This window comes from Rhinoraja longicauda, chromosome 28 (assembly GCF_053455715.1).
Source record: "Rhinoraja longicauda isolate Sanriku21f chromosome 28, sRhiLon1.1, whole genome shotgun sequence".
NCBI lineage: Eukaryota > Metazoa > Chordata > Chondrichthyes > Rajiformes > Arhynchobatidae > Rhinoraja > Rhinoraja longicauda.
Window position 1 is genome coordinate 7,704,253 of NC_135980.1, and position 15,725 is coordinate 7,719,977.

The 15,725-nt window shown below is 45.0% G+C and overlaps 1 protein-coding gene across 1 annotated transcript in view; it reads left to right on the plus strand.

Moving 5' to 3' along the window:
• The window catches only part of LOC144607454 (insulin gene enhancer protein ISL-1-like), a 29,918-nt gene that overhangs the window by 13,108 nt on the left and 1,085 nt on the right, over positions 1–15,725 (plus strand). The window contains exons 2-5 of the mRNA XM_078424318.1: positions 6,923–7,112; positions 9,524–9,780; positions 11,671–11,945; positions 15,023–15,148. Of these exons, the coding sequence (XP_078280444.1) occupies positions 6,923–7,112; positions 9,524–9,780; positions 11,671–11,945; positions 15,023–15,148 (848 nt within the window). The remainder of the gene's footprint in view (positions 1–6,922; positions 7,113–9,523; positions 9,781–11,670; positions 11,946–15,022; positions 15,149–15,725) is intronic.

The window sequence follows — 15,725 nt, forward strand, 5'->3', positions numbered from 1 at the left end:
GTCAGGCTGTTTGAAGTTGCCATGTCGGGGCGGTCATGGCTCCCAACATTGAAGCCCCCGCCGGGCAGAGAAAATCCCGCGGCCGGTGAAAGGTCCGCGGCGGGCCGACCCAAGCCCCACGATTCGGGGTGGGCGAAGACGCTGCCGCTGCCGGGGCTCCCGATGTCGGCCCCCACCCAGGGGCCTGCGAGCTTCTGACATCCACGCGGCCCGCGGCCGAAGAAGCTTCAGGAGACAAGTGATTGATGGTCGGCATCGTCTCAGTGGGCTGAAAGGCCCGTTTCCATGCTGTATCTTTCAATCAATCAATTAATTAAATGAATCAATAAACCACCAATATCTCTTTCAACCAAGTCATAATAATAACTTAATAATAATAACTTTATTTGTATAGCACTTTTCATACAATTGAACACATCCCAAAGTGCTTTCCACAAAAACACAGGTCTAAACAAAAATACAATTTAAAACAGTAAGGACAGTTAATAGCATAAAAAGCACAGATTTATATAAAAATATAAAATATAATATTGAGAGTGTAAAAGAACAAAAAACAAAAACACTGAGGTCAAATACAGAGTCCCGGATACTATATGAGAACACAAGCTTTATGCTGAGATAAATACAGCACAAGAGAATAAAGGTAATTTTTACAATGTCATCAGAAGTAAAGTCAGTTAAAAGCTTAAATTGAAAAGTTTTTAGCTGCCGTTTAAAAATGTCAGCTGAGTGGGCGTCTCTCATAGCCTTGGGTAGGGTATTCCACAGCTAGGGGGTGTCTCTCATAGCCCTGGGTAGGGTATTCCACAGCTAGGGGGCGTCTCTCATCGCCCTGGGTAGGGTATTCCACAGCTAGGGGGCGTCTCTCATAGCCCTGGGTAGGGTATTCCACAGCTAGGGGGCGTCTCTCATAGCCCTGGGTAGGGTATTCCACAGCTAGGGGGCATCTCTCATCGCCCTGGGTGGGGTATTCCACAGCTAGGGGGCGTCTCTCATAGCCCTGGGTAGGGTATTCTACAGCTAGGGGACGTAATTGAAAAAGGCTGCTTCACCAATTTTCTTATTGCTGCGGCATTGAGAGGCTAACAAGCCGGCATCAGAAGACCTGAGCGCTCGAGTAGGGGCATAGGGAAGGAGGGACTCTGTAAAATATGCTGCTCCGAAGCCATTTAGAGCTTTATAGACAAGAAGGAGGACTTTATAGTCTATCCTGGATCTCACAGGGAGCCAATGAAGAGAGTATAATACTCGGGTTATATGTTCCCTTTTCTTGGTGTTTGTTAAAAGCCGGGCTGCGGCATTTTGAATTAGCTGTAAAGACTCCAAAGGGCGCCTAAACAACTTTACAAACACGTCAAAAAACACGCAGTAATGGTCAGAAACAGTCAAATCAGACACCAAGATGTTATCAATTTTTAACCCTCGGGATATCACCAGATCCAGTGTATTTCGTATAAGATTATTCAGGGGTTGGACACGTTAGAGGCAGGAAACATGTTCCCAATGTTGGGGGAGTCCAGAACAAGGGACCACAGTTTAAGAATATGGGGTAGGCCATTTAGAACTGAGATGAGGAAAAACTTTTTCAGTCAGAGAGTTGTGAATCTGTGGAATTCTCTGCCTCAGAAGGCAGTGGAGGCCAATTCTCTGAATGCATTCAAGAGAGAGCTAGATAGAGCTCTTAAGGATAGCAGAGTCAGGGGGTATGGGGAGAAGGCAGGAACGGGGTACTGATTGAGAATGATCAGCCATGATCACATTGAATGGTGGTGCTGGCTCGATGGGCCGAATGGCCTCCTCCTGCACCTATTGACTATTGTCTATTGTCTATTGCCATGTTTGTGAGTGGCCTCATTTACATGTTGAGTAAAGTCAAGGGTGTCAAGTAAGCTCAGAAACTCTGTCATCTTGGGGTCTGTGCTTACATGAATGTTAAAATCTCCATTTAAAATCACTCTGTCATATCTCATTATGAGCAGTGAAATCAATTCAGAGAATTCTATATGGAATAAGGACAACTGCCTGGGTGGTCTGTAAAGTGTTGGAGTGAGCAGAGTTTCATCTGTTTTAAGGTTAATGGCAAGATTTTCAAAAGACCAGAATCTCCCAAGGTCAACAACTGGTGCACATTAAATCTTTTGTAAAAATCACAGCTATACCCCCACCCTTCCACTTCTCCTGACAGATTGGAGGAAATTATAGTTAGGCGGGCAAGCTTCAATAAGTGTTGACGCTCCATCAATCTTCAACCGTGTCTCCACCAAAAACATATAATGTAGATTATTACCAGATATGATATCATTGATGATAAAAGTCTTGTTGGTTAATGATCTAACATTGAGCAGACCCATTTTATACTGTTTCATGCAAGTGATTTCAGATTGTGGGGAAGAGGTTATCGCAGTTGATTTTTTTTATTGGCACTAGATTTAATCTATCCACAGTGTGCAGAGATCTATTTAAAATGGATCTCGGTGTAATCCTTACGGGGATAGTAATTGGTTGTCCAGAGAGTCTATGTGAAATTGAGAAAGAACTACATCTGAAACATGAGCGAGCTGGGCAGAGATTTTTTGCCAGGGCAGAGGGAGAGGGAGTGTTTGTGGGCTGTGGACTGTGGCCGTAGGTATGTCCAGATCATGGCCAGCTTGTGGGGACAAGTTCATTAGTCAGTCAAGTGGGGTCATATGCACTGTGTGTAATAGATTATGAGACAGCTTTCATGAGCCAAGTCTGTTAGGGTGAATGCCGTCTTTCATAAAAAGCGCAGGATTTCCCCAGAAGAGATTAAAATTGGTGACAAAAAGAAAGCTGTTTGAGCTGCAAAATATCTGCGACCACCTGTGGAAATGTAAAATCCTGCAAAGGCGCAATTTCCATGATTAAAAGTGTGAATTGGTCCTGAGACAAAAATATGTTTCTCTGAGTCCTTCAATAAGTTTAAAATGGAGACGAAATCGCGTTTCAGTTGCCCGGATTGTTCCTGGGTTGTGTCATTTGTGCCCACATGGATAATGACATTTTTCACATCTGGATATTTATCAAGAAGGCTCGGAATCTGCGTTAAGACGTCCAAGACTTTAGCTCCAGGGAAAGAGGAAGTTACAGCTGAATTCACCCTGACGCTTTTCGTAATGGAGTCACCAATTATAAGTGACGTCGGAGGAGGGGGCGAAGGATTTGGGCCCACTGCTGCTGAAGATGTCGTTGGATGACCCCTCTTCGTGGGGGGAGGCCTTCTCTTGAGTCCTGCTGGAACCACAACCTGAGAGGCACCTCCTGTGGGAGGGGGCGGACGCCTTTGGGCCTTCGCTGGAGCTGCAACGTGGAAGGCTGAAGCCGTGGCGAGGGGGGGGGGGAGACTGCCCGGGATCGCCACCGAGGCTACAGGTGGGGATGCAATGGACAACTCCGGACGGGCAGGGCCAGCAAGAGGCACCGGAGCATAATCGGCGGGTGCGATGCATGCCTGGTTGCAGATGGCAGATCCAGGAGAGATGAGCCAGGAGGAACAGTATGGCTATGCAGTGATGGGAGTTCATGCTCACCCAGGATGTTAAATCCATCGCTTAGAGAGTTTGCGATGGTGGGAGGCGAGAGGGCCGTCTTCCACATTGCTTTCCTCTACAGACTACAGACCACGGCTTTGATGGACAAGGTGCAGAGCTGGTCATAGCCCTGGGTCTGGCTCCATGCTGTGTCCAGGGCCAAGGGGCTTTGTTCTGTAGTGGATGGTGCAGTAGAACACGGGACAGTAGAGCCCGACTCCTCAGCACCAGTAGTGGGTCCAGCAGGACCTAAGGCCACTAGGGGGTCGAGGAATTTTTCATTCTCGCGTAGGACGGATAATCTGCTGCGATTTTCTTACTCAGGCAGACACAGCTGTCACATGCAGACGTAGAGGGGAGTGGGGGCATGATGAAGTAGAGTGATCCATTGATGTCTGGCTCGGCCTCCACGCCGCTCCCGCTCACTCTCTGGGTCCACGGGTTGACCTTGGGCGACGGAGCTTCAACGGACTCCATCCTGCAGGTGCTGGCGGTCCGCGGCTCCGTCCCCGGCCTGCCCCGTGGGCTGATGCCCGGCGTCGGGCCCAGGCTGTGTGGCAGGCCCGGGGCTTGGCATGCCCCCCTCACTGGCTCCACGAGTCCACCTCGGGCGGCGGCGCTACCATCAGGCTCTTGGTGGTGCCCTGCGTGTCGGTGGGCTCTGGGGCTGGACCGGCGGCGCGGTGAGGAGGCGGCGGCAGACTCTACGCCTGCTGTACCTGTTGCCGGGAGCGGAGCCGCCTGAGGATGATGTCTGTCATTTGACAAACATTGACAGCCATACCATTATTTCATACCCATTTGCATGGTATTTATGACCCTAAATTTGCAGTAATCTTCATTTGATCCATGGATTTCCTTATTTTGACCAAATTTTGACCCAGATTAAAATTCCCTTTCCAAGTATCTATACATTAAATCACTTTACAGAAAGGTTTACTTTCAATTTGTTGATCCCAATTAGAAAGCCATTTGAAATCATATGATAAGTGATATGCCAGTAGATTTTCAATAATTATTTTCATTAATTAAGGGAATGTAAAGAAGAATGACCTTGCATTCATAAAGCTCTGTTCACATTCTCTGAATGTTCCATGCACTTCGTAGCTGATGAATTATGGTTGAATTCATCATCATTACTGTAAGAAAACCCTGAAATTAATTTGCACTTTTTCTTTCAAGTTTATTAACTACAATACCTCACTAATGAAGATATTTAACACATTTGTTAGGTAATTAGAGAAATTAGCAAAAGTGCCATTATCTGCCTTGAGTGTTCCCGCTGCTCCACTGATTGTCCACCTACACTGCCTCGGCTAAACATAATATCCATCTGGCCTTCTATTACTGGTTGTGAATCATTGCAGCTATAGTAAAATAAATTTGACTTGACTTGACTTGACTTGACCAATGCACATCCATTTAGTTTAGTTTAGAGATAAACAGGAAGTAGGCCCTTCGGCCCATCGAGTCCACACCGACCAGCAATCCCTGCACATTAACAGCATCCTACACACACCAGGGACACTTTGCACTTATACAAAAGCCAATTAATCTCCAAAACTGTACATCTTTGGAGTGTGGGAGGAAACCAAAGATCTCGGAGAAAACCCACGTGGTCACGGGGAGAACATACAAACACCATACAGACAGCACCCGTAGTCGGGATCGAACCCAGGTCACCGGCGCTGCAAGCGCTGTAAAGCAGCAACCCTACCGCTGCGCCACCGTGCCGCACCTTATGTGAAATGTTTAAAGTTTCTGTCTCCACAAATGCTGCCTGGCTTACTGAATATTTCCGTCATTTTCCTTTTTAATTTCAGATTTCCGGCATCTGCATTTTTAATGCTTTTTTTAGTGCAGCTATGATAATGGGCATAATATCACTCTTAGTTGTCATTGATACCATGTATGTTTCTTCTGTGCCGCACCACTAGAATCAACAGTTTATCATATCACCTACACCTTAGTGTTTCCATGTCATTCTGCTTCCACGCATATTGACCCAGAACTAAGTCAAGTACTAACGCCACATGATCCTCCCTGCCGCCACAGTGAAGTTCTATGGTTCGATCAGCAAAGGTTTTTTTGGGCAAGATATCAGAGCAAGCCACCACCTCAGGTAAAAATACTTTCATGCCACTTGAAGAGGTGCAGCGAATTTCTTCCAATGTCCAACCAAAATGTATTCCTCAACTTTTAAGGTACAAAGAGAGAGCCAGCCACTTGATGCAATGCCAACTTAGGGGTTTGCAAAATGACAATGTCAAAAGAAATTAATGTACAAGTAAGAATTTAATTGGTATCACAAAATGCTGGAGTAACTCAGCAGGTCAGGCAGCATCTCAGGAGAGAAGGAATGGGTGACGTTTCGGGTTGAGACCCTTCCTCAGACTGAATATTTTCCTACACAGTAAGAATTTCATTGTTCTGTTTGGGACATATGACAATTAAATACTCTTGACTCTTGACTCTACTGTGATTCAAGCAGACTTGAGGAAAAACTTTTTCATTCAGAGAGTTGTAAATCTGTGGAATTCTCTGCCGTGGAGGCCAATTCTCTGGATGCTTTCAAGACAGAGCTAGATTGAGCTCTTAAAGATATGGGGAGAAGGCAGGAACGGGGTACTGATTGTGAATGATCAGCCCTGATCACATTGAAGGGCGGTGCTGGCTCGAAGGGCCGAATATCCTGCACCTATTGTCTATTGTCTAGTGACTTTGGAAGATTTAAACCACCTTTCTTTCTCAGGTATTTACTCATTATTTCACTCATAAAATTCAGACTGACTGTGCATTCTGTGCTTTGACCATTATGGTTTCGATGTTGAGTCAATTTCTTATTCTTTTTTACTACAGTTGAACAAGCCAGTTAACACAATAACACAGATAGATGTAATAATAATCCAATAAATCAATAACAATGATACGAGGCAACCATAATAGTGCACAATCGAAGACTGTAGTGCAAACCAAACTACAGTCGGATTTCTTCTGATTTCATCTGCTAAGTTTAGCTTAGTTTAGCGATACAGCATGGAAACAGGCCCATCGACCCGCCGAGTCTGCTCCAACCAATGATTACCTGCACACTAGTTCTTTCCTACATACTGGGAACAATTTACATAAGCCAATTAATCCACAAACATGCATGTCTTTGGAATGAGGGAGGAAACCGGAGCAACCGGAGAAAACCCACACGGTCACAGGGAGAACAAGCAAACTCTATATAGACAGTTCCCGTAGTCAGGATTGAACCCAGGTCTTGCTGTAAAGCAGCAGCTCTACAGCTGCGCCACTGTGCCACCCTTAATGCCTCATTTGGTTGGTTAATATCCAGTCTAAATTCATTATGGTTTTTATCTGGGTTGCAGAGGATGTCCCACTGTCTACCTGTAGGGGCTGTAGTAAACACATTACCGACCCATACATTCTGAGAGTCAACCCTGACCAGGAGTGGCATGCAGCCTGTCTCAAGTGTGTGGAGTGTAACCAGAATCTGGACGAGAGCTGTACTTGCTTCATCAAGGAGGGAAAGATATACTGCAAGACTGACTACTTCAGGTGAGCAATAACATTTGTCCCATCCTTGCTGTCGTTCATATATATGTGTTAAATACTAGTTAGAATGCCATCTGCTTCACAGAGAAGTCAAAATCAAATATAGTCTAAATGGAAATAATGTGAAGACACAAAGAACTGCAGATGCTGATTTACAAAAAAAAGACGCAAAGTGCTGGAGTAACTCAATGGGTCAGGCATCATCTTAATTTATTTATTCACAAAATGCTGGAGTAACTCAGCAGGTCAGGCAGCATCTCGGGAGAGAAGGAATGGGTGACGTTTCGGGTCGAGACCCTTCATCAGTCTGAAGAAGGGTCTCGACCCGAAACGTCACCCATTCCTTCTCTCCCGAGATGCTGCCTGACCTGCTGAGTTACTCCAGCATTTTGTGAATAAATCGATTTGTACCAGCTTCTACAGGCATCATCTTAGAGGTTTAGGTAGCTTCCCTGTGCCCCACCTGTATTTGCGCCCTTTTCTTGCCTTCCCCCTCCACCCATATTCCTTCGTCTGGCTTCGTACCATATTCTCATCTCATACTTTTTGTCTTTCCATCCCAAATCCAATGAAAATCCACCTTCGCCTCTATCCACCTTTCTCTCACAAGGCTTTGACCTGCCCGCACCTCCCCTCCAGTTTCTCCCCACCTCCCTCCCCCCTACCACCAACTACAATCAGTTTGAATTTTTGTACAGTATTCTCACTATCCTGTAGGTTAGTGCTATCTATGGGGGTGATTGCTGATCGGCATGGGCTCGGTGGACCGAAAGGCCTGTTTCCACGCTGTATCTATAAAGTCTAAAGGCTAAGCATTGGTAAATAGGTCGAACATACTGAGTTATAACACAATAGAAGAAGTGCTCTATTACCTGAAATCGCATCAACATATACTTCTTTATGTAGGTAAGTAAATATTGCTGCTTCGATTAGTGTTTACTCCTCAGCAGTCAACTATGGTACTCGAAAAAATTATTGGCCTACACTACTGCAAAATAACAGTAACTACACAGCCATGCAACATCTATTTCTTTTCAGCTATTTAATCGGTTTGATACCCATAATCAATATTTCTATGATTCCCAATGACCATGTGATATTTTGTGCAGCTCGATCTTGTTCATCTGAACCAATTTATCAATGCCCATCGTTATCTTGTACATGTCAATAAGGTCACATCTCATCCTCCTCAGCTCCAAAGAAACAAGTCTCAGCCTATTCAACCTCTTCCTATAATTCATGCCCACAAGCCCAGGCAACATCCTGGTTGCAAAGGGTGCAGTGAGGTTTTATGAGGGAGCTGCCAGGAGGCAAGGACTTGAACTATTGAGAGAGGTTGGGCAGGCTAGGACTTTATTCTTTGGAGAGCAGAGGTTGAGGAGTGATCTTATGGAGATGTATAAAATAGTCAGGGGAATAAATAGGGTGCATGCAGAGGTTGGAGCATCATGAACTAGAGGATATAGGTTTAATAGACAATAGACAATAGGTGCAGGAGGAGGCCATTCGGCCCTTCGAGCCAGCACCACCATTCAATGTGATCATGGCTGATCATTCTCAATCAGTACCCCGTTCCTGCCTTCTCCCCATACCCCCTGACTCCGCTATCCTTAAGAGCTCTATCTAGTTCTCTCTTGAATGCATTCAGAGAATTGGCCTCCACTGCCTTCTGAGGCAGAGAATTCCACCGATTCACAACTCTCTGACTGAAAAGGTTTTTCCTCATCTCAGTTCTAAATGGCCTACCCCTTATTCTTAAACTGTGGCTCTTGTTCTGGACTCCCCCAACATTGGGAACATGTTTCCTGCCTCTAACGTGTCCAACCCCTTAATAATCTTATACGTTCGATACGATCCCCTCTCATCCTTCTAAATTCCAGTGTATACAAGCCTAGTCGCTCCAGTCTTTCAACATATGACAGTCCCACCATTCCGGGAATTAATCTAGTAAACCTACGCTGCAGGTGAGAAGGGCAAGATTTAACTGGAACCTACACAGAGGGTGGTGGGTATATGAAACAAGCTGCAAGAGGACTTAGTTGAGGTAGATAGAACATTTAAATGAATGTTATTTATTTAAATAACAACATTTAGAAGATATTTGGGCATCTTTGATAATAAAGGCTTATGGATGATTAAACGTTATTCCCCTATCATGTATCTCTGCAAATAGCTCGATTGTAATCATGTATTGTCTTTCCAGTGGCTGGTTAGCATGCAACAAAAGCTTTTCACTGCACCTCGGTACACGTGCTAATAAACTTAACCGATAGGAAAGATTTAGAGCAATATGGGTCAAATGCAGGCAAACTAGCTTGGATGGGGCATCTTAGTCGAGCTGCACCACAGGACCTGTTTCCATGCTGTATTGCTCTATGATTCTAACAACTTTACTCTCCTGTGTTGTTCCTTAGCAAATTTTCCGTGAGATGCGCTCAGTGTCAGGCGGGACTGTCACCCTTAGACCTGGTCCTAAGGGCTGGAGACCTCACCTATCACCAACGATGTTTCTGCTGTGTGGCCTGCAGTCGGCAGCTCATGCCTGGAGATGAGTTCACGCTGCGATTCGACGGACCATACTGTATTCAGGATGGTGGACTTCAAGATTCCAGCTTTAACCACAAGGGTGTTTTCAGCCCTCGAGCCAACACCAGCAACTTACATCTGTCAGGTCAGTTGATGCTTGCACTCAAATGTTATCATGCAGGTGAACAATAGCATATCTCTTACATTCCTGGAGCAGTATCCAAAGGTATGTGCTGTTCATTAAGAATCTAGTTTAGTTTTGAGTTTAGTTTAGAGATACAGCATTGAAACAGGCCCTTAGGGCTGCCGAGTACATGCCAACCATCGATCACCCATTCACATATGTCCCACGTTATCTCACTTTCTCATCCCCTCCCTAGGGGGAAGTTTGCAGAGGCCAATTAACCTACGAACACGCATGTGTTTGGGATCTGAGAGGAAACCAGAGCACATGGTCACGGGGAGAATATGCAAATTCCATACAAACAGCACCTGAGGTCAGGATTAAACCCAGGTCTCTGGCACTGTGAGGCAGCAGCTCTACTATCTGGCATGAATACAAGAGGCATGTTGAAATCCAACTACGGCAAGGATAACTTAGAATTTAAGTCATTAACTAGAATCATAGTGCTGTGTAGCATGAAAACAGGCCCTTTGGCCCAGGTTGGCCAGGCTGGGCTACACATTTGCCTACATTTGGTCCCTATCTCTCTATTCCCTTCCTATCCATCTATCTACCCAAATGTCTTTTAAAAGTTGTAGTTGTATCTGCTTCTGTAGCTTCCTCTGTTGGCTTATTCAAGATCCAGGCTTCCGCAAGAGTGGAGAAAGTTGTCCAAAGTCTTTTAGCACAGGGTTTCCCCACATTACAAATGACCTGATTTGACCACACAATGAAATGACCACAAAAAATCTCTCATGCACTTTTAAAGCATTTTTTCAAGCTAGAAATATGAATAATAAAATGTTTAATTGTGTTCTTTAATGACTGAATATTGGTATATATTCTGTTCGTTTAATTATGGTTGGTGTGAGGATGATTTTTCAATTAATCTGAAGAGTTATAGCAGGTGTATGTAAAGCGATATATGTTACCATAGAACACTATTGTTTCTGACTTAAAGAGAAATCGGCTTTAGGACAGTACTCAGGAACAGTATCATGACATAAGCTGCGGACTGCCTTTAATGGTGAACATGAAAGTACTACATTGTCATTTACACCACACCTGTGTCACCAATGTTCTCTAGCAAAACCTGGTATTCTGGATTATGTGTGGAGAATTATCAGTCATGGTCTTAATAAATGATTGAACCAGCATGAAGAACCACATGACCTCACACCACCAGAAACCTGGGTTCGTTCTTGACCTCAGATATTGTCTGTGTGGAGTTTGCATATTCTCCCTGTGACCATGTGGGTCTTCTCCAAGTGGTCTATTTTCCTTCCAAGGACATGTACAATACGATACGATACGATAATACTTTATTGTCAGATCAAGTCTAAATTTTTTCTTTCTTCTCAGCAGCTCCACTTGCAACGTCAACAAAGACAAAGAATGTAAGACAAGGATCGAGGATACATATATTCACCATAACATTACAATCACAAATGATGACACATTCAAGACTCTTCAACGTACATTTGATCTGGGATTAAGTTCTATGTTTAGTTTCAGGATTGACTGGTGCACAAAAGAGTGCTTCAGTCTAACCTTATTAAAACATGGTACCCTGTACCTCCGATTTGATGGTAACAATTCGTGTTCACTGTTCAGGACATGTGGGTTTGTAGGGCTTCTTGATCCACACCTAGAGGTCCAACAGTATTAATAAATCTGCCAATAGAATCATAGAGTCATACAGCTGGAAACAGGCCCCTCGGCCCAACTGGTCCAAATGCAGACCAAGGTTCCCCATCTAAGCTCATCCCATTTGCCCGTATTTAGTCCATATCCCTCCGAACATTTCGTTCCCATGCACCTGTCCAAATGGCTGACATTTTTTTTACGTTGAATGTTTCTATATCATGGCAGAAAAACTCAAAGCCCACCAGTCAGCAGCGCATTCTGCAAAACGCTCGGATAAGATAACGCGCATACGGACGGTGCTGAACGAGCAGCAGTTGCTCACGCTGCAGATTTGCTACGCGGCAAACCCGCGGCCGGATGCACTCATGAAGCAGCAACTGATAGAGATGACGGGCCTCAACTCTAGGGTCATCAGGGTCTGGTTTCAGAATAAACGGTGCAAGGACAAAAAGAAGAATGTTTTGCAGAAACACACAGACCAGTGCAACAGGGACAAAGCAGTAAGTGGATCTTGTCTTAAACTGTGTGCCGTGGAAATGTTTGCATTAATATTGTTTTGATTCCCTCTACTTTTCTCCTGGCTCAGATGGAGTTTCAGTCTTCCAATAGCAAAACCAAGTCTGAAGAAGGGTTCCAGCCTGAAACGTCACCCATCCTTTCTCTCCAGAGATTCTGCCTGACCCGCTGAGTTACTCCAGCACTTTATGTCTATCGTTTATTAGTTTAGTTCAGTTTCCTTTAGTTTTGTGTAGTTAGTTTAGTTTAGTATAGGTTAGATATACAGCGTGGACACAAGTTCTATAGCCCATTGAGTCCACACTGACGACCGATCACCCGTTCACACTAGTTCTATGTTGTCCCACTTTCTCATCCACTCCCTACACAAAGGGGCAATTTACAGAGGTCAATTAACCTATAAACCCACACGTCTTTGGAGTTGTGGGAGGAAATCAGAACACCCTGAGGATGCCCACTTGGTCACAGAGAGAACGTGCAAACTCCATACAGACAGCACCTGAGGTCAGGATGGAACCCGGGTCTCTGGCACTGTGAGGCAGTAGCAACACCAGCTGCTCCACAGTGACAATAGACAATAGGTGCAGGAGGAGGCCATTCGGCCCTTCGAGCCAGCACCGCCATTCAATGTGATCATGGCTGATCATTCTCAATCAGTACCCCGTTCCTGCCTTCTCCCCATACCCTCTGACTCCGCTATCCTTAAGAGCTCTATCTAGCTCTCTCTTGAATGCATTAAGAGAATTTGCCTCCACTGCCTTCTGAGGCAGAGAATTCCACCGATTCACAACTCTCTGACTGAAAATGTTTTTCCTCATCTCCGTTCTAAATGGCCTACCCCTTATTCTTAAACTGTGGCCCCTTCTTCTGGACTCCCCCAACATTGGGAACATGTTTCCTGCCTCTAACGTGTCCAACCCCTTAATAATCTTATACGTTTCGATAAGATCCCCTCTCATCCTTCTAAATTCCAGTGTATACAAGCCTAGTCGCTCCAGTCTTTCAACATATGACAGTCCCGCCATTCCGGGAATAAACCTAGTTAACCTACGCTGCACTCCCTCAATAGCAAGAATATCCTTCCTCAAATTTGGAGACCAAAACTGCACACAGTACTCCAGGTACAGCGCTGCCCTGTAACCTTATTCGTCAACCATATTTCTCAGATATGTTGTGGTAAATCAGGTATGTGATCTGTGGTTGCTGCATTGGCCTCATCAGCCACCCCCAGAACCCACAGAACCAACCTGGAAGCAAGTCATTCCCAAACTTGAGACATTACCTGAGAAGCAGAGGATGAGTTGATATTGCTAACTGTATAGAAGAATTGAACATTGTTGGGAGTAATTACAATGGAGCAATCACTTTCCTTCTGCTGTTTCTTAATGGAATGCTTTAAAGCATTTAAAAATAAAAAATAGTTATCGGCTAACTATTGATCAGTGCAGTTTAAGTAAACTGATGGGCAAATGTCTGGTTACGATGCCTCCCTGCTGAGCTGTGGGGCAGCTACAGAACATAAGAACACTGGAGGATAGGGGAGGTGGGGAGGGAGAGGAGGTAGAGAGGGGAGAGGGACTGGGGAGCAGTGAGTGCTCAGGGAGGGTACTGTAGGGAGAGGTTGGGGGTGAGTGGTAGGAAAGGGAGAGGGAGTGGGGAGGAGAAAGGGGGTAGAGAGGAGAAAGTGGGGGGGGGAAGGGAGGGGTTAGGGAGAGAGGGAGTAGGGAGGGGCTGGGGAGCGGAGGGGGTGTGGGAAGGTGAGAGGTTGGAGAGAGAAGAAGGGCTGGGAGGGGGGAAAGAGGGCAGGGAGGGGAGAGGTGTTAGGGATGGTAAATCTTTTGATCTCCTTAATATCCAGAATTTCCGCCCCCCTCTGTGCTGGGAAAGGTTTCTGACTGTCTACCCTATCAATGCTTCTCATAATTTTATATATTTCCATCTGGTCTCTCCTCAACCTCCGGCATTCCAGGGTAAACAATCCAAGCCTGTCTAATCCCTCCCTGTAGCTAATCCAGGCATTGTTCTAGTACACCTCCGAGGTACTCTCTCCAACGCCTCCTCATCCTGCCTGTAATTGGGTGACTAGAACTATCTGTAATATTCCAAATGTGGTAAAGCAAAGGTGCAAAGCTGCACAAAGTAGTCCTAATGTGATCGAACCAAAGTCCTACGAAGCCGCAACATAAGAGACTTCCTGACTCTTAAAGTCAATGACCCAACCAATGAAGACTAGCATTCCAAATCTCTTCTTTGCCACTCTATTTACTTGTGTTGCAACTTTCAGACAGTTGTGGACTTGATCCATATCCAAGATCCCTCTGTACATCAATGCTGTTAAGGGTCTTGCCAATGGTGTTAAGGGTTGAAGAGGAGTGAATGACCTTGTGGCCTTCATTCCCTCTAACAGCCCTTGAGAAAGTGTGTTAACCACAGCCATCCTTCTGGTGAAAGGCATTCCTATAGTGTTGCAGGATCGCAGAATTTTGTTCATGAGAATGGCAATGAAAGAATATCGACATGTTTTACAAGTCAGGATGATGTGTGACTTGGAAGGAAACCTGCAGGCTCCGTGCATGGCGGCACAGTGGCGCAGCGGTAGAGGTATTGCCTTACAACGCTAGAGACCTGGGTTTGATCCTGACTACGGGTGCTGTCTGTGCATAGCTTGTATGTTCTTCCTGTGACCGCATGAGTTTTCTCCTGGTCCTTCAGTTTCTCACACTCCAAAGATGGACAGGTTTGCAGGTTAATTGGCTTCGGTAAAATTGTAAATTATCCCTAGTGTGCGGGATTGTGCTAGTGCATGGGGTGATCGCTGGTCGGCGCGGACCTGGTGGGCGAAGGGTCTGCTTTCACATTGTATCTCCAAAGTTTAAAGTTGGTGATGTTGCCGTAAGCCTGGTGGCCTTTTTCTAGGAGGTAAAGATTGTGAGTTTGCTAGATATTGACAGAGTCATTCTAAACAAATCAGTGCAAATCATTTTTAAAATGTTGTAAATGAGGCATCGCTCCAGTTTTCTTAAGAAAGCTACAGTGCATTTTTCTTTGAATTTTTCAACAGGATATCCGAGGGTTGATTGGAACCTTGATGGTAGCCATGAGTCCACTAACACAGAAAGGTGATTTGCACTGCAGTCCTATTGAGGTTCACACACCATGGGAAGATCTAAAGGACTTTACACAGCAGGTAACCATAACCACAATACCTTTACACTTCCCTTGCCTGATTGTTCCTGGAGCAGGCCTGGTTCTTACGCATTGTGTGCTGAGTAGTCCATGATAAACCAATATCCACAACACTGACCAACTCTCCCCTCCCTCCGGCATGTGAGTGCCCCTCTTCTCAATGGAGATGGAATCGATCCTGACTACGTCCAGCAAAAAGGATTATCAGAGGCAGTGGCACGGATGGTAGGGCTGCTGCCTCCAAACATCAAAGACCCGGCATTGATTCTGAATGTGTGTTGTGTGTGGGGGGTTTACATGTTCTCCCTGTGACTGCATGGGTTTCCTTCAGTTGCTCCAGTTTTCTCATCTATCTGTCTTTCTGTCTGTCTGTCTGTCTGTCTGTCTGTGTATGTCTGTCTCTTTTCTTTCTATCTATCTATCTATCTATCTATCTATCTATCTATCTATCTATCTATCTATCTATCTATCTATCTATCTATCTATCTATCTATCTATCTATCTATCTATCTATCTATCTATCTATCTATCTATCTATCTATCTATCTACCAATCTATCTACCTATCTATCTACCTAT